Source organism: Aethalodelphis obliquidens, unplaced genomic scaffold (genome assembly GCF_003676395.1).
Source record: "Aethalodelphis obliquidens isolate GAN/ISIS:26980383/991018 unplaced genomic scaffold, ASM367639v1 scaffold6, whole genome shotgun sequence".
Classification (NCBI taxonomy): Eukaryota; Metazoa; Chordata; class Mammalia; order Artiodactyla; family Delphinidae; genus Aethalodelphis; species Aethalodelphis obliquidens.
In genome coordinates, this window is record NW_020837950.1 from 4,451,759 (window position 1) to 4,476,153 (window position 24,395).

General features: G+C 36.0%; 1 protein-coding gene across 9 annotated transcripts; it reads right to left on the minus strand.

Moving 5' to 3' along the window:
• Positions 1-533: 533 nt before the first annotated feature.
• On the minus strand, positions 534-23,830 carry OCIAD1 (OCIA domain containing 1). Of its 9 annotated transcripts, none has more exons than XM_027103003.1 (9): positions 23,786-23,830; positions 22,205-22,267; positions 21,704-21,784; positions 17,166-17,219; positions 10,605-10,652; positions 9,003-9,138; positions 7,930-8,105; positions 3,756-3,908; positions 534-1,054 (listed from the first exon to the last, which is right to left on the minus strand). In XM_027103003.1, exons 2-9 carry the CDS (start codon positions 22,260-22,262, stop codon positions 1,017-1,019), a joined length of 744 nt encoding a protein of 247 aa, XP_026958804.1. In that variant the 5' UTR covers positions 22,263-22,267; positions 23,786-23,830; the 3' UTR covers positions 534-1,016. The 9 variants fall into 9 exon arrangements, with proteins under 9 accessions (XP_026958804.1, XP_026958798.1, XP_026958801.1 ...); XM_027102997.1 differs by having other exon boundaries at positions 23,611-23,804; XM_027103000.1 differs by lacking the exon at positions 23,786-23,830 and adding an exon at positions 23,602-23,622.
• Between the last annotated feature and the right edge of the window lie 565 nt (positions 23,831-24,395).

A 24,395-nucleotide genomic window follows, 5' to 3' on the forward strand; every position in this document is an offset into this window, starting at 1 on the left:
AGGTCCTGAAACTAAAAGCCCTGGCCAGCCCCAGCCTAGCTCCCTGCTGTTTCCACTCCATCCAACATCTGACTGCAAACCTAAGAGACCCAGCGTGAAATCACTCAGCTGAATCCTTCCTTAATTCCTGATGCATAGAAAAACGGAGAAAATAAATGATTGTTGTTTTAGGCCACAAAGTTTGGGGATGATTTGCAGCAGTAACTAACTGAAACACTATGTTTCTGGTAGAAATGTAATACGAGTAAGTATAATTTAGATGAGACCACAATTTCATTTTCCATTCACCTGAACCAGAAATATTAGGTTAATAATGAAGAAAGTACACCAAATTTTTATTCCCCTGGAATTTGCAAATTTTTCAAACATTGCTTTTTTAAGGCATTGAGCTATTCACTGTATTCTGCTTTACCTGAGTCACATTCATCATATCATCATTAAATATTCAGATGACGATTTCCTATCCCTACAAAACACCATTTACTTATAATTGTACTTAAATAAGACTGCCAACAATAAAACCATAAAATCAATGAAGATGCATGTTCCTTTATATTTTATTTACCATAAAGAGAATACAGCAAACACTGGAGTAAGGCTTTTTAATAATTTCTGATGTAAAGTTTAACATTTAAAATTATGTTTGCTCGCCCCCCCCATTCAACATGCAGATTTCATTTATTTCCAGATACAGTGATTCTAGAGCATTACACTCTCTGGATAGTTTTATAACAGAGCATCCTTGCCCTGTTAATACAATTTCACAAACTGTGTACAATCATGGTATACTACCATCATTCAAAGAGTTCCCCCAAATGAATACATTCACACAATATGAACACTAAAATGTAAGTTTTTAAGACATCATCTTCATAAGCCAAACCACAAAAACCCAGGTTCTAGTTTTAAATGTGTTTATGAAGACTGCTGCTAAGCTCAAAGCATGCAGATGTTCATGACCACCTAGATGAAGCTGGATATTGAAACTCCTTCAGTAGGTCCAATGATGCAATTTTTCACTCATCCCAAGTATCTCCATATTTGTTTACTTTGACTAGGAAAAAAGCACAAATAATTGATGATTCCAAATAGTAATAAGTAAAAGGCACTATTTTATGTTTGCTATTATTATGATTTAAAGTTATGTTTCTCTCTGATTTGAAAAAATGCACATGAGAGTCAAACTGTAATTATAAAAGGGGGCTGGCTAGACTTTTGTGAACTGGAGGTTAGCCATAAATTCTAATGCACTGTATCAAGACCTTTACATAAGTATTAGATCTGCATAACAACCTTATAAAGAAAACACAATCCCCATTCTAAGGAAAACAGATTAGTAACTTGCCCAAGGTACAAGCTTAATCAAACAGGTAGAACCGAAGTTTGGACACAGTTATGTTTAGGTCCAAAGCCTGGGTGCCTTTACAACTTTACCGCCTAAGTGAGTGTGGTATACATTATAGCACATACAAAAAAGTTACCAGCAAATGAAAAGTAACAACAATGATAAACATTTGAATGTTGTTCTTCACAAAAATATAGTAATAGAAATGGTCAGATTTGATTAATTTAATCTCTCCTAGGAGCTGAAATACCAGTACAAGAAGGAAATGCTCTCCAATATTCTTGTATTTTATAAGAAATTATATTTTCAAACATGTTTTTCTGTCTTTTCTACTCTTACTTTTAGCTTCTCTTCTACATAGCCTTCACCTGTGAATTATACCTCTTCAGAAGTATTCATAACAATGTGAAGAAGCAGTTATCAAAATATAACTAGGGACCCCTTCCCCAAGACTCTTTCAGTAAGTCTATGAAGTCAAAAGTATTTCGTTATTATACCAAGACGTTATATAAACTTTCCCCTCATATTCTGCCTTTTCCCCTTGCTTTCCTTCCCTCATGTGTATAAGGCAGAGCTTCTGGCAGAATTCTCATGAAGCTACATGATGTGTAGTGACATCACTGCTCTGACAGCTAATTGAAAATGTGCTTAGGTATTTAAAATTTCTGCCATAATTTCTAATTAGGTAAATACCAATAAATATAATCCACATAAACTGAAAACTTTTAAGTGACACTTTCTGACATAGTGAATCTACATTGTACTGTCAAATTTGTCTAGATTCTAAAACAGAACATCCTAGAAAAATCACAAAGTGTTTCATAACTGTTTTTTCTTTAAATTATATAAAGTGCCAAAAAAAAAATCAACTTTCTTTTTACAAAGAAAAAAATTCTTTCACTTTACTGTGTCACGTAACAGAACTTTAAGACTGTTCACAGCCAAAACCACAAATGTCCAAATTCAACGAATGCCACACATCTACAATATTCCCTTTTCTTAGTCTTGACATACAATAGAAATGGTTACAAAAATGAGAAAACTAACTGCCTGCCCTCATGGAGCTTACAGTCTAAATCCTCAAATTAATTAGCAGAACAGAGTACTGGTAAGTCTTTACATATTACAGAGTAATGACCACTGAATGCATAAGGTTTACATTAATTTTTTTTTTTTTTTTGCGGTACGCGGGCCTCTCACTGTTGTGGCCTCTCCCGCTGCGGAGCACAGGCTCTGGACGCGCAGGCCCAGCGGCCATGGCCCACGGGCCCAGCCGCTCCGCGGCATGTGGGATCTTCCCGGACTGGGGCACGAACCCGTGTCCCCTGCATCGGCAGGCGGACTCTCAACCACTGCGCCACCAGGGAAGCCCTACATTAAATTTTTTATGACAAACATTAACAAATATCATTGATTACAAATCTATTTTAAAGGTGTAAAAAACAACAATAACATGACAGAGGTGGATCACTGTTATAAAACAGATTTCTAAATGAAACAACTACTAACAATCAGAAATAAAACTGGCTCTAAAGGAACGATCATAATAAAAAATACTAAGGATTTTTATTTATTTTTGCATCCTCTGTGGCATACTGTCTCAAGAAGGTACCAGGGACCTATTCCCTCCTTTGATTTTTAAAGTAGTAAATAGAAAACCTTTAAACAATGACACATCTTCTAAAATTCCTCAAGAAAGACATCATAAAATTCTATATTGAAACAGCTTCAAACCCCTATTCAAAAATGACCTCTTCTGTTAGCGGTACATTTTTGGTATCAGAAAATTTACTTTGGGTAATGCACAGCTGTTCAAAAAGGACTTAAAAGAAACTGTCATTTAAAAAATCTGTATATATTAATTAATTATAGAGTAAAAGTACTGTTAAAAAAAGTCAAACTCATTTTTTGGAAATGCCCTAAAAGCTGGTTTGTAAGGCATATAACTCTATCTTGACTTCACAGATATGATATAAGAAAATCATTTCATTACTCAATCAGGACTCTGTGGTTCTGCCACAAGTGGCATTACAGCCACTAGGTCACCAGGTCTGGTTTTATGCAATAGATGCATCATTTGAAAAATGATATCAGTTCCCAGGGTGGCTTCTCATAAGGGAAAATAGTCAAATGTTTGTATAATTTCTACACTGTATTACAAAACTAGTCTTACCATCTTAAGTTATACTACTATTTGGACTTCATTATTTTCTAACACAAAATGGCCTTTGGAACACTTGAAAAAAGGAAGACCTAATAACTGGTAAGTAGCTATTCTCTAAAAAAAAAAAATGTTATTTTGGTTAATTGCTTGAGGCATTAAATCACACATTAGTATAATTAAAGTTTTTAACTAATGCTGCAGTTTCCAATCCTAAAGCGTAAAGTGATTCAGACTAGACTATCATACCTTCTTTTTTTGGCATTCTTTCCTGCATAGGCCTGACTGAGGGGTCAGTCTTATGTGTTAAAGTAACTTCATATGACTCTCTGTTCTTATTCCTTAATTCCTCATATGTTATATTTTTTCTTTTAGGACTTTCTTCAATGTTGGGATCAGGTCCTAAAACAACAAACAGTTAATAAATGGTGATAAAAGGATGGAATAAATCCAAAAGCAGCTAAATTTTACAAATATGCTCCTTACTTACAAAAAAAATAAAGTAAAACAAAGGATCAAATTATTACCAGCATTCCAAAGGTACTGCATTTTCCCCAAGGTAATTATAAAACTGAAATCTATTTCCTCTTATACTTTGAAGCTGTTATTTCTAAAATTTAAAATATAAAAAAAATTTAAAACTAACCATGGCCAGAAGAAGAATGGATATAATATAAACCAGCACAATTCACTCATTAAAATGCCAGTGTTCTAAACTGGGAAGTTATTCATACAGCTTATATAAGTAAAGAGAAATACTTTCTACTAGTGACAACTGAACAAAACTTGACATAGTATAGATTTTATTTAGTAATATTTCCATAGTTAAATGTTCCTGTATCCAGAGTCCATATATGCAAACAACTCCAGTTATTAAAAAGATATTTACCTTACCCTCTTTATATTTAAATAAAAACACTTGAAAATAGCTATTGAAAATATTACATAGCCTTTAATCAGAGTATACATCATTTTCATATTCAGGTCTAATGGATGCAATACTGAGGCAGAAAAAAGTGGCAACTTTTACCTGGAGAACCAGCATTTATTCTTTCTCTCTCCCAAAGAAAATCAAAGTATGATTATGTATTATCAAAGAGCCAAACACTGATATAAAAATAAGGAAATGGTTATTCTTAATACTGGTTGACAGGACCAAATATTGAACATAGTTTATAAAACAGACAGTCAGCAAGGAAGGCCATATAAACATTTTTAAAGAAATTAACTAATGCTAACATAACATTCAGTGAACTACTTAACTTACAAAATCTAACAGACCACTCCAAAAGTAATATTTTTCAGAGGTTTTTAATGAGACAGAAATTGTGCCTATAATTTTAATAATATAACCATATGAATTTTTTGTAAGTGGTACTATTGTGCAACTCAATGGTAAGATCCCAGTGAATAATCACAATTTTCAAAGCAACATAACTATACACTGAATGCATTCAACTACAATCTTTTACTACAAAATATACTTGCACTGATACAAAGCAGAGAGGATTTAAATTTCTAATTAGTTCTAATATTATATAGCATGGTTGAAAACCATATTTTTCTTGCTAAAAAAGAAAAGTATTAAAACTGTATACCGGGTTTAAAAGCACTTTGCATTTCATTAGTAATAAGTAATTATTTAACTCATTTCCCTTCACCATAAATGATATTTTTTAAATTCTGAAGGGAACAGTATATACTAGATTAGTAGTGAGGAATTCTAGGTTCTCATTCCCACTCTGCCGACATTTAATGAATGTCCTTGGGCAAATCACTAAACTTCTTTGAGTCTTCATTTTCTCAATTGTGAAATATGGAAGTTTGAACTAGATGATCTATCACTAAAGTTCCTTCCAGGTCTAATACTTTTCCTTACCAAAAAGAAAAATATTTCATTGTTCTGAAATTCTGTGACAAATAATGAAAACATAAATTAGATAGAAGATTAGGGAGAATTTTTTCCACTTATAAAAGCCAAATGAAAATATCTTGCATTGTGTAGAGAGCATGATTTACTGTAAAGAGCTGGAAGGAACAGGAAAATGTAAAAAAGTGTTGATTTAAATCTAACTGTAACACACTACCTACAGTCTCATAGCAACTATGAAAGAATGCTTTCTGCTTTGAAAGATTAATAACTCTTTCAATTCCTGGTAAGAGAAAGCAGAGGACAAACAGGACAAACAAAAAACGAGGATGTCCTGGTTAAGGGAGGACTGCAGCTGGGGCAAAGCAAAGGAGGCCACTGTGGGCCCATGTGGGGAACTAAGAGCGGCAATCTTGAGTTAAACAAGGGGGGGTCAGAGTAGCAGAGCATGGATGGATGGATGGCTGCAGTGAAGGACTTAAAATATATTAGAATTTGGGCCTTGCTGTAGTCTGTGGGCAGATACCAAAGGCCTTTTTGTCTGTTTTCATTTGGCAAAGAAATTATGTAATGTGGAATGAAATTTTCTAATGGAAATGCAAGGAAGGATGCAAGACATAGCAAGGAAAGAGTTGGTGCCTGGCTAGAATAGAAGTAGAATGGATTTGAACTTGGGAGACTGGGGAAACGGGAGATGCAGTGAGGGACAAGGACAGCTGACTCTGGAGATAAAATAATGTCTTTAACCATTCTTCCTAAGCTGCCTACCTCCTTCCCTTTCTGACTAATCAGATGTCTTTGTTTCCAACCATTCAGGAAAAAAAAAAAGTTAGTTGAGGATTAAGAGACTATCAACAACTTTCATCCACTTAAGAATCTCTAATTTTCTTAACTTCCATTCTCTCCTGTCTCTTCAGTTAATACCCCCCTCACCAACCTGGACTCTTGCCCTAAAAGCAGCACTGTCCAATACAATTTTCTATAATGATGAGAATATTCTATATCTATTTCTGCACAGTCCAACACAGTAGCCATTAGCACATACGGCTACTGAGCAATTGAAATGCTGCCAAAGCAACTGAGGAACTGATGAATTTTCAATTTGATTTGATTTTAATTAAACAGCCTCTTATAGCTAATGGCTACTTTATACCCTGACCTACCTAGAACACTTTCCACATCATTTGGAACCTTATTTGACCTATAACCAATGCCTCTCTTTCCACTATATCCCCTCCCTCCTTTTAACCTACATATAGAATCAAATCTCTCCTGTCTTCAACAAAAGAAACGAAGACCCAAATGTTCCTTTAACCTTGTTTATTCCCCATAGTTACTGGCTGATTGTACTTATTTCAAAGCACACGTTTTCAAATACTCTATGAGGTCGACAATCCCTTCTCCAAACCCTCAGGGTCAGAAATACTTCAAAATTCAGAGTTTCTCAGATTTTAGAAAAACATTACCATATATATCCCTTATTACTTAATGTCCATTGAAGTAGCAATGAATAAGCAAACACAGTATTTCTACAACAAAATCTAGAAAAAATTGTACTAAGATAAATAAACATTATCAATAGAGTTATATCAGTTTAGGTCAGGGCTTAAAATGAGTTCAGGTCAGATTTTTATCACTAATTTAATTATTTAAAAACCTGGTTTTTTAAAAAGCATTTTGGATTTTAGGTAAGGAACTGTAAACTTGTGTTTTCTGTTTTTAATTCATCTTTCACTGCAAATTAGACTGAAGAAAGCAAGCAAGGAAGGAAGCAAGAAAGCAAGCAAGCTAGCAAACATTTGTTGAGAGCCTACTACTTTCCAGGCATTACTTCTGATTTCTGTATTTCATCTCACTCCCAAAGTTCTTTAAGGGTATTATCATCTCCATTCAAGAGATTAAGAAACGGCAGGGATCACAAATTACAAGTTACTTGCCTAGAGTTACAATAGCTAGCAAATGTCAGTAATTCATATCCAGGCCTTAATCCAAAGGTTTCACTTAACATTATGTGATCTTCAAAACTAGTATTTACACAAACTTCACAAAGCACTTTCACATGGATTTTCTCACTTGACAACAGTTCTGTAAAGCAGGTAATTATTATTTTTCTCATATTACAAAGAAGCTAAAGTGGCCTTTAAGACCACACTACCAAGTGTAACATTTTTAAAGCCTCTCTGTGGCACAGTTTATCATTTCTTCTTTGCTATTTCACTAAACACGGTTAGTATTTTCAATTAATGGAACATATTAATAATTTATTCTTATATTTCTATATGTTCTAGCAGACAAAGAGTTTCTCAGGGCCAAGAACTAGGTCTTATTCATCTTTATTTCCATACCTAGCAGAGTGCCTGATACCTATTAGACCTCAAAAAATGTTGAGTGAAGGGAGAATGAATTCAAATGAACAACAGAGCAAACAAACATGCTGAGTTTAGGCTGATGGTGGAACATATAGGTGATATCCAGCAGAAAAGGTCATCAAATAAAGTTTATACATACGTTGGACCATAAAATGCTGAAATTCATTTCAAGAGAAGTTTCTACCTTGGGCAATATGATCAGTAATACCAGTGGGAGTAGATTCATTCATAGAAGCACTGAATGGAATTGGCTCATAACGAGGAAGCACCTCTCTTTCTATGTTGTCTGCTTCTGGGGATGTCACAAAAGATGAATGACCACTCACGTTTGAGTCATATTTTGGCTTCTGAGAATAGTACCTGTAAAAGAAAATCATACTGTATAAAAAACACGGGTTATTGTCTATACCTTATTTAAAGAAGTGTGTTAAGGTATGAGAACTAGTCATTTTCTAAAGGAATCATATAATTTTAACATAGTTATTTAAAACAGTAAAATAAAGTCTGTTTCTGCCACAAAAACATTAAAAATATCTTCTGATCCACTTAAACAACTTAAAAATTGTCACTCTTACTATAGAGAAGAGAAGATATATATCCAATTTTCTAATTATTAGGCTTTAGACATCATTGTAATGTGTTTAAAGTTCTTGGAAAGAAAAAGTACTTCAGATCAGAAAATATGTCCATTTCCCACATTAATTGGGAAGTTACTTCCACAGGTAGCAGTCCATATAAACACTATTTTGCTGAAGTAGATGTAAGTAATACTAGCTTTCATGGGACTTATGCTGCTTGCCATTTATGATAGGACAATCTACCAAATCTACTTAACCACCTTATTATTTATTTACCTACCTATCAAGACAGACAGATTCATTTATCTATACTTACACAATTTCCCTACAATTGTAAACAACAGAAGGATTACAAAGCTGAAATCTGTTAAGAGATGGGATTGATAATATTTGGGAATTCAAAAAAAAAGTCAAATATAGTAACCAAACGTGTTTGACAAATTAAAATCTCTCATTCTGGGACATGAACTCGCAGTAGAATGCAACTCTATACTTAAAACAAAAGTAAACAAATCTTGTTCTACTTTTGAAAACAAAATTAGCTTTAGCTTGCAGCAAAATGACAAGTTTCAAATGTTCCTTCAGTTAGGCCATGTTTCATGCCCTCAATTAACGGCAATATCTAGTTATAATTTTTTATCTAAAATGAAAAACCTTTAATAAGATCTGAATGGCCTACCCAGTTGGTGAAGATCGTCGTGTCTGTCCTGATCGTAAAGCCTCTCCAAGAGGGGAATTCTCAAGATTCTTGAACTTCTCTTGGCAAGTTTTCACATAGGAAAGTTTTCCAGCAAAGTATCCCATGATGCAAGCAACTTTTAGTAAAAATAAACAAAAAGTGTAACTCAATATGCCTCTTTAGACAAAAACCTTTTCTAAAAGAACATTTTAAAAAATGTGGTTCTTGGGCTTCCCTAGTGGTGCAGTGGTTGACAATCTGCCTGCCAATGCAGGGGCCACGGGTTCGAGCCCTGGTCTGGGAGGATCCCACATGCCATAGAGCAACTAGGCCCGTGCACCACGCTACTGAGCCTGCGTGTCTGGAGCCCATGCGCCACAACTACTGAGCCTGCGCTCTGCAACAAGAGAGGCCATGATAGTAAGAGGCCCGTGCACCACGATGAAGAGTGGCCCCCGCTTGCCGCAACTAGAGAAAGCCCTTGCACAGAAACGAAGACCCAACACAGCCAAAAATAAATGAATAAATAAATAAATAAATTTTAAAAATATATGGTTCTAAATATGTCTTTGGTGTGGAAAAACTGGGATTTCCTGAAATAATGGAAAAAGTACCATATTAAATCACATTCAGAGTTCACAAAAAGATTCGGTAGATATAATTCACTTTCACAAAATAAGTTAAAATAAAGCTGCTGTAAGATAAATTCTACTTTACTAATTACTTTATTAATACAGATAGGAAAAATGTGGTAACAGTATAATGGAATGAAGAATCAAAACAATACAGTTCTAGCCTGGTCACAAGGATTTAGGCCATTTCATTCCTTATAAAATGGGAATCACACCATTTGCCCAGCTAATTTCATAAGATTATTTTTTAAATCAGGTGCAACAAATGCCTTAAAATAATATATTATGAAGTGTACCTAAATATGGCTATTGTTGCATCTTTATTTAATAGAGACTACCCTGGAAAGATTCATAGAAAGTCTCAGGTACTCTTTTTCAGGGCAATTTAGTATCTCTTCTATCAACCATATTATAAAATGTAAAGAAGCTATGCTTATAAATGTAAGTTATGTTTATTTACTGATTGTAAATTAAAGAGGTTTTTAAAAATTATGCTTTATTTTAAAATACACTTTATTTTGATTAATCAGAATAGCTGGACAACTTTCCTTCCTCACAGACCAAGAGAACTTACTTTCAAATTTTATATCTTTAATTATATAATTTAAATTATTATATCTTTAATATAATAAAGATATAATTATTTAACAAAATAATTTAAAATAGTTCTATTGCATTATAAAAAGAGAAAAAAAGCCTCTTTCAAGTAGCTCATGATTTTTAATTCTAACAATAAAATGCCCAAGTAGTCCATTTGATGAAAAGCTTAAACAAAATGATTTGTTATACTCCAATAAAGATGTAAAAAAAAAAAATACATTACAAATAAAAGAATACTTGATATCAAAAAAAAATGATTTGTCAAAACAAATAACCAAATAACTGTTATTAGTAACACAAAACATTTGATAAAAGCTAGTTATTTTACTTAGGTAGAAAAGCTAAGAGAACTAGTATTGTTCATACTTACATATAAGTTTAGGGATGGAACCATATTTGGGATGACTTGAAAGGATTCCTAAAGATAAAACAGTAAATATTTCTGAGTAACACTGTTCCATTTACATAATTAAAATGTTTTATCTTTTACTGAGGTAAAAGAAAAGCTTTATGCCAAGTTTATGCTAAGAGTATATAAGAGAATGGCACAGAAATTATGGTTAAAAAATACAAAGAAACTACTTCTGCTAGTCATTATCTGGTCTTTCATAATGTGAGACAAAAGTAGCAATAAGTTTAGCAGTGCAGTATAAAGTAAGATGTATCTATTTCTCAGCAGCTTTGAGCGACCCACAAAGATACAAGGAAAGATCAGTGCAGATGATCTTTAAACATCTGATAACATTAGCTCTTTCCATAACACCAAAGAAGTCTGAAGTTATTTAAAAGAGAATTCAACATCAAGAGAAATATGAAGAAATCAAAAGACTAATCTATTAGAATAGGTGAATTTAGCAAGATCACTTGATACAAGGTTAATATACAAAATAAAACAAAAATGAAAAAATCCACTATATACCGGGAACAAACAAAACCCCCAATATTTTAAAAACTACAATTTATTATAGCACCAAAAAACATCAAAGCCCCAGGAACAAATCTAATGAAAAACATGAAAGATCTTGAAAACTACAAAATTTACTGAGAGAAATGAAAGCTAAGTAAATGGAGAAACACACCATGTTCATGAACTGAAAGATTAAATATTGTAAAGATGGTAATTCTCCACAAACTCACCTATAAATTCAATACAATCCCAATTAAAATCAAAGAAAGTGTTTCCCCAAATTGAAAAGCTTATTATAAAATTCATGTGGAAACACAAAGGGTCAAGAAAAACCAAGGCAATATTGAAGAACATAACAGAGAACTGACTACCACCAGATACCAATATCTATGATAAAACTATAGTAATTAAGGCAGTGTGTTATAAGTACAAGAACAGATAAACTAATCAAAATCAGAAGAGTCTAGAAACAGACCCACACACACAGTCACTTGATTTATGACAGAGGTAACACTGCACTGCAATGAACAAAAATTAGTCTTCAAAATATAGTGCTGGGTCAACCACATATCTGTATGAGGGAAATATGTATCAAAACTAGAAACTACACTATCAATCAACATACAAAAGGATGGATAAACTGCTATGACATATTCACACAGCAGAAAACTGTATGCAATGAGAATATATAATTTACAACTACATGCAACAATGTGGATGAATCCAGTGATGTGCTGGTAAACCAGCTCTCCAAATAAAAGGCCCTGATTTGTAATGTTAGTCGATTTCTGTGATGAAATACCTGCCCCATGACCAATTTCAAGCTAGCAATGGTTTAAAAATTGGCTTGCCAAGTTCCTGAAATTTTAATAATCAGCTCTCTGGAGCTGGTACAAGCCAGTTTTAGCATACTACTGGATGAATCTCACCATGCTGAAAGAAGGTACACAAAAGATTGTCATCATGTATATATAATTTTATGATTTAATTTTATATAAAAATAGACAACAGATTTATGCTGTTAGCCTCAGTTCCTTCATTGTATAAATGAACGGAGATGATGAGAAGAAAAGGGAGGATGGTAACAATATCTACATTTATACAAAAAAGTCGTTCCTTTATTCTGTCACCAAATAGCTACAGACCACTTACAACACACAGGCACTACACCCTAGGAAGCAGGAATATAACAGTAAACAAGACACTCTCTTTACCCTCAGTTTACAGTCTAGAGAGTGAATGAAGACAAAAAGAATATGGTGTGATGGTTGCTATTCATCCACTCAAATACAGACATAAGTCGAAGATACTGCAGGTTGAGTCCCAGAACCACTGCAATAAAGCAAATATTACAATACAGCAATCACATAAATTTTTGGGTTTCCCAGTGCATATAAAATTTATGTTTACACTGTACTATTTAATGTGCAATAGCACTGTCTCTAAAACAATGTACATACCTTAATTAAAAAATACTTTGTGTTTATAAACGCTAACCATCATCTAAGCCTTCAACAAGCTGTAATCTTTTTGCAATAGTAACATCAAAGGTCACTGATTACAGATCACCATGACAAATATAATGAAAAAGTTTGAAATGTTGCAAGATTTACCAAAATGTGACACAGAGACACAGAAGTGAACAGATGCTCTTGGAAAAATGGTGTCGATAAGACTTGCTCAATGAAAGTTGTCACAAACCTTCAATTTGTAAAAAAATACAGTATCTGTGAAGCTCAATAAAATGAGGTATTCCTGTATGTGAGTGTCTACTAGGTGCACTATGCCCTGTCAGGTGCCAGAGACAGCCCATATTCTAAAGGGAAGTAGCAAGGATGGAGGCAAATACATTTATTGAAACTAATGTAATACTCTTGGCAACAAATGGTTGCATTAACTACAACGGGAGTGCAGATGGAGACAGTTTACAGAAATATTTAAGAGCTATACTAGAGAATGGACATTCGTTGGACAAAGCAGGTAAAGGATAGAAATGAAAAATAATGTCTCAGTTTCCTGGATGGAGAGTATTGCCATTCAGACATAGGGAAAATGGAGGAATTAATTTATGGAGAAGTGAATTCAGTTTGGGATTGAACTTGAGTTCAATCTGAGGAGCCTGTAGGAGGGCCATCCATGTGGAGATATGCAGAATATGATTCTGGAGCAGATTATCTAGGTTAGAGATAATGATGGGGATTTAGAGCAATAAATGGTCACCGAAGCCCATATTATTGCTGGATACTAAATAGACTAAAAACTCAAAGGCAAAGTAAAACTCTGAAGAACAACACAAGTGAAGGAAGAAAACCCAGACTACAATGTAAGTACCAAGAGGTCGTGGGTTTTTGTCTTTTAGTGCTATATACCAAAAACAGTGTATAGTGCTTATCAGACACTCAAAAAACATATGAAAAAAATGGAGAAGTTGCCTGAGACAGAAGAAAAACCAGAAGAATGTGCTGTAATGGAAGCCATGGGAAGAGAACATTTTAAGGATTGGTTAAAATTGTATAATGGTCAAGAACAAAAACTATCCATTGAATTTAAGCAACAAAGAGGTTGTACTGGTAAGAGTTTTAGTACATGTCAGACTATATGCACAATCTATGACAAAGACTGCAGTGGGCTGAAAGAAATAAAAAGTGAAGTGCTCAGGACTTCCCTGGTGGCACAGTGGTTAAGAATCTGCCTGCCAATGCAGGGGACGTGGGTTCAATCCCTAGTCCGGGAAGATCCCACATGCCTCGGAGCAACTAAGGCCATGTGTCACACTGAGCCTGCGCTCTAGAGCCCGCAAGCCCTAGAGCCCGTGCTCCGCAACGAGAAGCCACTGCAATGAGAAGCCCGTGCACCGCAATGAAGAGTAGCCCCCGCTCGCCGCAACTAGAGAAAGCCCGCACGCAGCAACGAAGACCCAACACAGCCAAAAATAAATAAATAAAATAAATAAAATTTTTTTAAAAAGTGAAGTGCTCATTCATGAAGTCTGGCTTCAAATGCAGGAGCAACTGTAAAGGGATATAAAAGAAAATTTTTCTTTTTTATGTTGTCAAGTTAGAAATGACCTGAGCATGTTTAAATGTTTTGACAGAAAAGGAATGAGTAGAGTGGGAATAGCTAAGACTATGTAGAGTATGACCCTGTGGATAAAATCATACACAAAATGTTAGGCGTTTTGATTAAATGCAAATTGTTTTGGTGGATTCTGAACTCCTTTTCTAAAGTCTCTCTCAATTTTATTTTTTTTTTGAGATTGACTTCTTAATTAAAACACCTCACCCCCCAAAACACAAGAACCCAGTACAGTTTCAACAATACTGAAAGCCCTTAATTCTGGGAGATAGTTACATGAGTGACATATGACTCAATATTCTTTTCTGTGTTTTTACTCAAAGTATCAACACCCCAACAACAAAACAACCCTAATAAAAATATAAAGGTAACATGTGACACGCTGTATAGAAAATGTTATTCCACACATCAGGTTAAGTCATTTTCAACAGTTTATCTCTCCCAAAAAATGGATTATAAATTCCACTGAAAGGCTCCAGGCTCAGCCACTATGAACAATTACAGAGAAAGATGTTTATCACTGTTGTTGTTCATGGCATGACTTTTGCAAATGAAATCAGAGGCAGAGATCACCATTGATGTCAAGTCAAATAATCACCAGATGGTGACTAGGAGTCCAAGAGGATTTTGGCTGTTGACAGAATAATCTGTCACCTCAGTACTAGGTCCTGATATTTTCAGGAGGATTCATGTGAAGCAGTTATACTCCAATAAAGATGTACTCAAAAAAAAAAAAAAAGATGTGTGTGTAACTAGAAAAAGGGAATTTCTCTGGATTGGTTATGTGTATAACTAGCTACATGTAGGAGCAAGGCATTCCCAAACTAGGGAAAAAACCCAGCAATGGTATGATTTTATTGTTGAAGATATAAGATCTAAGTGAGTAGGTACAATCTGACCCTTCCAATTTTTACTGCTTCTGCCTTACCTTCAAGCTGTCCAAAGTCTCCTACTCTATGTAATCCCCAAAGTTCTAAAATTTTCTCTTCTTTGTAACCTTTTCAAAATTACCATTTCTCCTGGTTCTACCTTAGCTATACGTTTTCATTCCTCCCTGCGTGACTCTGCCACTCTAGCCATGTCAGTCTCCTGACTGCCCACCCAAATAGTCATGCTTATTCTTCTGATAACCAGGTCCCTCCTTCCTGAGATATTTTTCCATCTCTTTTAATCTAAATCCTGCCCATCTTCAAAACCCACTTCTTTCAAGAAATTTTCCTTCATTACAGTACCTCTGCAGAGATCTTCTTTGAAAACCTACAGCTCTTGGAGTCTCTACCGCAAAACTTAGAAGCTTATTAAATATTTAAATTATATTCTCCATTTGCTTCAACATTGCATTCACATTGTTTCCTCACATGAATCACTAGCAGCTCTTAATTTCTTTTGTATAATCCACCCCCGCCCCCAGGTCTAGCTCCAATCATTAATGACTGACAAGACTAAGATAAATAAAATGGGCAGTACAATAACAGACACTATAATTTCTCCAGTCCTAAGTTTTTCCTTAAAAGTAATGTGACTAGGGACTCCCCTGGTGGCACAGTGGTTAAGAATCCGCCTGCCAATGCAGGGGACACAGGTTCGAGCTCTGGTCCGGGAAGATCCCACATGCTGTGGAGCAACTAAGCCCGTGTGCCACAACTACTGAACCCGCGCTCTAGAGCCCGTGAGCCACACTACTGAAGCCCACGTGCCACAACTACTGAGCCTGCACGTCTAGAGCCCATGTTCTGCAACAAAAGAAGCCACAGCAACGAGAGGCCCGTGCACCACAACGAAGAGTAGCCCCCGCTCGCCGCAGCTAGAGAAAGCCGCATGCAGCAACGAAGACCCGACGCAGTCAAAAAAATTTAAAAAAAAAAAGTAATCTTTTTTTAAAAGAAAAGAACTTTTTTTAAACAAAAGTAATAAAATGTCTGTTTCACACTATAGAAACAATTCTAGTCTATAAAACAAGCTAGTCCTAAAAGACAAGTAAGAGTATATTACAAATAAGAGTATATATCTTGATTTGTTTGCCTTTTTAAAATTCCTGTCATGGTAGCACATTGTAATGAGGTTCTTTGGGAATTCTCCAAACAAAAACAAAATTTTACCTCAAAAAATCCTTCTATTTCCCTCCAAAACTACTTTTTCTCAACTAGTTGTGTCAATACTACTCTCTAAGTACTTCATACTGCTAATATGAAAAGGCTAAAACTTCCTATCTTAGTAACATTTTAGGAGGAGCTAGTTAATTTAAAGAACAGTTTTCTAGAATATATAAAGGCCATTCTAAGGTAACCATCCTTTTCTGGAATACCTTCTAATTCCCATAAATTTGTAACTTATTTATTACAAAATAAATGTAATGAATATTTCTACTGCTTACACTACTAAATTTAAAGATGTAGAGACTGATACATTTAATACCCAAACTCAACTTCACTATTTAAACCAATAGAATTTTGGACAAGGACGGACCCTCACTCCCCCCATTATTATAAGACAAAGCTGGTTGAGGGAGCTACGGAACTCCTAGTCTTTAAACTGGTACACAAGAATCAGCTGGAGCTCTAACTCAAAGACTCTGATTCAATAGGTCGGAGATGGGGCCCATGAATCTGCATTTCTTATAAGCTCCTAGGTGATAAGTTGTATGGATGGTCTACCTAGACCAGGTTTGTCTCTCTGCCTTCCTGTAAACTACCACTGGCTTTTAGTTACTTTCTTGCTTATAGTGTTAATGTTGCTACAGTGCTACAGTTAATGGACATCAAATCCTCAAATTTGATATGTGAGTCTGGGTTCATGGAGACAACTCTTCTGATGTTGTAGTAATTTTTTAGTGATAATTTTTAATATGATACATTACCATATGTCCTTTATCTAAAGATCAGGAAAATAACACATAAAAACACGATGGTATCCAAAGTGCTAAACAAAATCAAAGTTTAAAATATTTACCTTTACTAATCAATCCTTGAGTAATCAACATACTTGTTGCAGCCAAAGGTACAGCTATAAGGGGAAAAAAAGTTTGTCAACACCAACAAAAGGAAAAGATTTTGTCTGAGTTCATTAGGATAGATAAATGTATATCAGTAAAACCAGTTACGAAGTTATGTTGCAAAATTAAGATCTTTAAGAGATTTCTCCACTTTTCAAAGCTGTACTGTATATACTCAGGGAAATATAAAACATATTTTAAATTTAAGAAAATATGACAAATTATTAAACAGTATAATTTAAGAGCCACCCAGATTTAGGATCTAAAAAAGCCATTCACTAATACCATCAATTAAAACAACATAGAAATAGTGACCAAAAGTTACTTCCGGAGTTAACAGGGGAAAGAATTAATGATGAGGGAAGCAAGAGGCATATTACAAACTGCTCAATTCCATGTACCATGCTAAGTGCTTTTGGTACATTATCATTAATTTTTACCACATCTCTATAAAATGGGTATTATTATTATTACTATTATTACAGATAAGGAAACTGAAGCTTAGAGATGTTAAGTAATTTGCTCAAGGCCACACAGCCACTTCAATGACAGATTCCAGATTCCAAAGAATTATGTCTGATACTAGATCTCAAGTTTTATTACACTGAGTGAACCGATACACAAGACATATTATTTGCCCAAAATCATATGGTGATTGGGGCAAGAATTAGAAAGCATATATTTTAAATACTAATGCTCTTTCTCCTAAACCAGTGAAATCTGTGAAACTAAATGAAAATATGACATATATATGCATATTAACCCAGAGTGAAAAATCCAAAGCTCTCATCATAATCTCAAAGGGGCTCATAATTTAAGAAATCAGTCTTCTACACCCACAGTGCCCAACAGAATTTTCTTTGACGATGAGTGCAGTCTATATCTGTGTTTTCCAGTCAGGTAGTGTGCAGGAAAGATTTAACGTAACAGCTCTAAAACTGCTTTCCTTACAAAGGCCTGCTTTCAAGGTTGGTCCTTAGCTTATATTTGGGAGCTTAACTGGTAAACTGATATAAATCTTTACCTGAATGATAAGTGGCTCACTCTGTCCAAACTGCTTGTACAAGTACAGTTCATACTGAACACTTCCTTTCCTTCTGGAAGTCTGGAATTTTGTTACCTGCTAGGCCGAGGGTGCCCATGTGGCGAGACCCCGATAAAAACCGTGGGTGCCAAGTCTCTAATGAGAATCCTTGGTAGGTAACACTTCACATGTGTTACTACAACATGCAACTGGAGAAATTTAGCATGTTCTTTCTGTATGACACCACTGGGAGAGGACTCTTAGAAGCTTGTGCCTGGTCTCCTCTGGATTTCACCCACACTCCTTTCCCTTTGCTGATTTTCCTTTGTATCCCTTCTGTTGTAAATTGTATTAAACTGAAATAGCTACATATGGCTGCCACACTGGAGAGTGCAGTTTCAGACTAGGGGTTGGGAAATGCTCTGTAAAGAGCCACGTGGTAAATATTTTAGGTTTTGTCGGCCACACAGTCTTTGTCCCAACTACTCATTTTAAAGCAAAAGCACTGAGACAATCCATAAACAAATGAACACAGCTGTGTTCCAATAAAATTTTACTTATGGATGCAAAAATAGGAATTTCACATGTAATGAAATCTTCTTTTGATTTTTTTCAATATTTAAAAATGTAAAAACCATTCTTAGCTCATAGCCATACACAAACAGATTTGGCCCTTGGGCCATAGTTTGCTCATCCCTGGTCTAGACTGTACATGGGCAATTTAAGAACCAAAATCATTAAGCATTTGAATTATTAATATTCACGATTAAAATCCATAACTCGAGAACAGGGCATTAGCTTTGCCATCAGACACAATTCGCAGAAACCCTAAGGTTTAAATCCCTGCTCTATTACATACTAACAGATTTTACCTTTGCTAGAAGAATGATCTAATGTAAGTTGGTTAAAATGCCTTCATATACCATTAATTAAGGTTTTTCAAAGGATAATCTTTTAAAATTATAGCATCAGTACAATTTGCAATCATTTTTCTCCTTCAGCCTGGTTCAAGGACTGCAACATGAAGAACTGAAGAATCATATAAAGGTAAAAGGCAATGAGTTCGTTGGCCATCTCTACAATGGACAATATTTTCCCCACTTCGCTTCTTAGGTCAAGATGGCACAATGCAAAGAGTAATAGTCTGGTTAAGGAGATTCAAGTACTAGTTCTGCCATTCACCACTATGTCTTTGCATAAATCTCTTAACTTCATGTTATAAAGGGTAATGGATTAGAACTAAGGTCTCTTTCCAACTCATATATTCTGTCACAGAAAAAAGAGAATGGCAAAATTCAAAGAGACTTCAGAGATTATCTAGTCTTCATCCTAATCAGAGTAAACTGATATCCAGAAAAAACAAGTCACTTGCTCAAAGCAACACAGATGGTTAGTTTGTGGTAGAGCTTAGATCAAAATCCAAGTCTTCTAACTCCCAAGTCAGTGGCCTTTTCCACTGTACAATGACTCCCATTCCAGAGTCTATTAAATAATGTTTCTTTAGGCAAATCAATAACACTGCTGACCAAATGCTACTTTATATTATGACCATGGCTCCACTCACATCCAACACAAGGACCCCTAAAATTCCTTTAACTCTTCTCTTACACTAGCAAAATGCTTCTCTAAACTCATAATTGTTTTCAATTGAAACTTTTACTCCATTGATCACAAAAGCACTAACATCCATTTAATAGCTTAACACTTATAATAAGTTAAATTGAATTAATTAATCCCATGAGATAGGTTAATATTATCCCCATTTAACAGATAAGGAAACTGAGGCATACAGACATCAAGAACTTCTCCAAAATCTCACAGCTAATATGTGATGGAGCTATGATTTGAATCCAGAGAGTCAGGCCTCAGAGTCTATGCCCTTATAAGTCACTACACTGTCTCATTCGGAAACCAGTAGCACACATGTATGAAATATTCACAAAATAAAAGATGCATGAAACAAAGATGAATTCATACACCTTCTCAGCAATTCCAGAGGTGGAGAACTACTGTTACATACAATACACATTAAACTAAGCCTTTTATGTAGATTCTTTCATTATCTTTATGTTTGGGCAGATACAACTAGTTGTACTCCTTTTCATCCTTCTAACCCATTCTGCACACTGCTAACTAATGTTCCTTTAAAAATTTACATATCATCCCCTTGGCCTAAGAACCTACAATATATAATGAATCAAACTTTTAACTCCTTGCTATTATGTTTATTTTCTACCCCCGACAAAAGAGCTCTGCTCCAATCCGTTCAGCCTCAAGGCTCTAGTAGAGATCAAGTTATTGTAGACTCTGCCTTTGCTAACTATCCCTTTCATCTAAATGCTCCTCCACCATTCTTCATTTGCCTGAAGTCCTATTAGTTGTTAAGTCTCATTTGTTTAACAAAGGCTTTTTTTTAGCTAAATCGATTCCAATTAATTGATCTCTTTTTAAAATTCCTATTGCTGTTATGCACTTAATCTTTCTCAGTGTTTCATGAGTTAGCTTTGTCTCAACTACATCATAAAACTACTTTAGGACGAAGACTTCCAAGCACAGTACCTTACACACTGTATGCATAAATACCAGGCTGACACACTGTATGCATAAATACCAGTACCTTACACACTATATGCATAAATACTAGTACCTTACACACTATATGCATAAATACCAGGTGACTGATCCTTGTCACCCCCTCCATCCTGCTTTTTTGTTAGAATTACCTTCTTACCTAAAAGGACTGCAGTGACCTCATGAAGCAACAACAGGGTTCTATTCAAAAGGAAAATTATGTTTTGTGTTGCTTTCAACATTCTTTGTATTTAAAAAATAAAATCCTCATGTATATGGTCTCTAGTTAGAAATCAAGAGCTGGTAGTGTAATACCATTTCACAACGATAAAACAGAAACTAACCAGTTTTTATCGTATAATGGTTAAAAGTTTAAGAGTTAAAATAATAAGCCTGTTTCAGACAGACCTGGCTTCAAGTCCAGACACCACTGCTTACCAGCTGTGGAACACTAGATAACTCCTTTAACATCTCTAAACCTCAATTTCTTCATCTGTAAAGTAAGGGTAATAGTAATAAACCTTATTGGGTTATTTTTATATAACCCATGTACACTCAGTAAATGCTATTACTATTACCAACAAAAATACTTCAGGGTCTTGGAAACAGTTCTAGAAATTATTACTTTAAGATGCACACAATTCTGATCATTTCATGATATATGCAAATGTCAAACCACTACATAGTACACTTGAAACTAACATATTATCATGTATCAACTACAATTCAATTTAAAAATTTTAAACAAAGAAATAAAACGTGTTCAACTCTATTTCCTTAATCAAACCCTTTTACCAATAATCACACTAGTGCCAAAAGTCTGCCCATTTTTTCTATGTGAAATCATTATAATTTCAGGTACTAAAGGTCAAATTTTGTTGATTAGAAAATTTAACTTACATCTGAACCAGAAGCTTTCATCACTGCATTCTGCAAAGACTCTTCTTTCTTCCTCTGTTGGAATGTAATCAGCCCCTATGTCTTTTCACCAAGGAAAATTGGCAAACATTAAAACACCCATGGAAAAACTAAGTCTAAAAATACCATAGTCTAAACATTAACAAAGTATACCATTTTTTTAAATGAAGAAATGGAATAAGTGGCTTGTAAACTTTTAACCAATTTTGACTTCAAACATAAAATTAGTGCTACTGTTCTACTGGCTATGTAGTCCGGACTGCCTACAAAATGAGCTGGGTCCAGTGCAAAATCAAAATTTGGGACCCTCTGTTCAAATTATTAAGAATTTAAAGATGCCACAGTAGATCATTAATGGGTCCCTGTATAACTGCACAGGTCACACACCCTTGAAGCCAGCCCCGTGGCTACTGTTATTCAAGGCAGTGAAAATTTCTCTACACGAAAAGTGCTTCTAATTGTAAATACTTAATTGATAGTTACGGGGAATTGGTCTTGGAACTTCTGCATTCGGCTCTCCAAAATCAGCCCTTCCATTCATCTTTCCTGCATGGAAAACATTTCTTGTTAAGTATTAGAAACGACTGAGATTGGCCAAAGTAAATCAAGGTATAGCATCGTAAAATTACTAGTCTACGTGACAACCAATCAACAAATATTTACTAAGTACTTCTACATCTGAAGTACCTAAAAAGCTGCCTAAATAAAAAAGTCACAAACCTATTAACTATTTTAGAACTAGTCACTAGGTCCTGTAACTGAAAAAGAAAAGATGTCTTGTAAGTATTTATCAACTGATTATATCAAGTTAAGATAAAAGGTTACCAATTTTTTAAAAAGACATATATTTCTTCTGGAGGCTGGTTTATTTCACATTATCCTATATTTGGATTCTCTCAGAAATATACGCCCAATGATTAGGATAATTCTCCAAAAAGAGGAAGAAAAATCCCAAGTCTTTTCTGGGCTTCCATTTTTAGAAATGCAATTATCATCAGGAAACCCCCTCTACAAAGCAGTACTACAAAAAAATGAAATAACAAAGACGTCATATCGTTCTCCCTGCGGTGGGAAGCTAACAGCACATTCTGTAGCCTCTAAACTTTCCTCCCTCCCCAAACAGACACCTATAAAAATATACAAGATATAAAAAATGCATAGCATTTCAAGAACATACACTTTATTTATCATTATTTTTAACCCATGCGTCCGACCTTAAGAGACCAATAGATTAGATAGCTACGCATTTTACAGAATGTTCACACAGGATCGTGTTTACTCCCATCTTAAAAACAATGTAAATGAAAACAGGAAACGTCATACGCGATGAGAACAGCAACTGCGGCCCCTCCACAATTCACTTACTCAATAACTCATCACTGAGGGCCTACATGCCAATCCCTTCGCTAAGAAACAAGATCAGAAAGGGCAAATGAATTCATGGATGGATGGAGACTGCTTAATAAACTACTTATACCCTAGAACAAACGTAAAAGAAAACAATGGAAACCTCTTACTTCTCCCAACAGAGACTGCTAGGGTTGACAAGACCCCTTCACACAACATCATTTTAATCTCCTAATCCCAAAGAAAAAAACCGCATTAAGAGACCGTCGATTCCTGCACCCCATCCCCCGCCCACCGCGTCTCCCACCTGCAACACCTACGCACATCCGTCACCATGAATTTCTCCCATCCACACCCCCTAGACACGCTCCCTCACCAACCCTGGTCACAGGCACCCAGGAGCCCGAGACCCAAAGGATCGCGATCGGCCCACCCTAGCAGGAGGGAAAATGGCGGAAGGTGCAGGGGAGCGGCTGCCCACGCAGAGGTGGTGAGTGGGTAGGTGGGGGGCGGAACGGGGCTTTCTGCGTCACCTCACCCACCTCCCGACGACAGCGGCGGGCCACAGCGCGGCGAGCCCGGACGACCAGGGGCCGAAGGCCCAGAGGGGACCCGAGAGGGGTCGGTAGGGGGAGGGAAGGGGGTGCAGGAAACGCGCAGGACCGCAGCGGAGTTGGGGGTGGGGAGCGGTCAACAACGCGACCGCCTAGAACTCACCCAGATACGGGCTCAAAATGACCGCGACCCGGAAGCACTGGCGACCTACGGAAGGAAATGACGTCAAGACCTCCTTGCGGAGTCTAAAGGCGAACAGCTTCGGAATATCTGCGTAGAGCTGCGTTAATCTTCGCCGTCCTCTTCGGTTTGTTCCTCCACCCTCCCCCCCTCCCGGCGGCGCTCACGAGCTGCACTGCGGCTACGCGTTCGCCCACTGCGGACCCGAGCCCCCCCGCCCCCGTCCCCGCCCCCCATACCCTTCCTGCACCGGGGAGGCTTGGCTTTAGGCAGTTGGGACGGGCTGCCTTGATCTTCCAGTGACCGGCTGGCAGCCCCCTTTAACCGCTTGTTGAGAGCGACTTTTCTTAGCTTTCTCTGCTTTTAGGCTTTACGCAGTTCATTTATTTGAGTCTCTAGGCTAAGTAGTAGCAAGTAATTATTAAACATGCGCACTTGGCTGGCTGGCTGACTTTTGAGCCTAGCTTCTTCCTAGTTCTAGAAACCTCAGGCATGGTACGTTATCGCTCTCTCTGAGCCTCAGGTTTTTCTCATCTGGAAAATGGAAATACGACCTACCTCATAGGTTTGTTAGGATTAAAGCAACACACCT

Bases quoted from the DNA above. Each gene is read 5' to 3' on its own strand.
- OCIAD1 (XM_027102995.1), bottom strand. From the start codon at position 23,290: ATGATGTTGTGTGAAGGGGTCTTGTCAACCCTAGCAGTCTCTGTTGGG. The intron at 22,268-23,238 runs GTAAGAGGTTTC...TTTTCCATGCAG, and splicing joins AGCAGTCTCTGTTGGGAGAA to GAAAGATGAATGGAAGGGCT. The intron at 3,909-7,929 runs GTAGAAACTTCT...TTGTTGTTTTAG, and splicing joins TACTGATCATATTGCCCAAG to GACCTGATCCCAACATTGAA.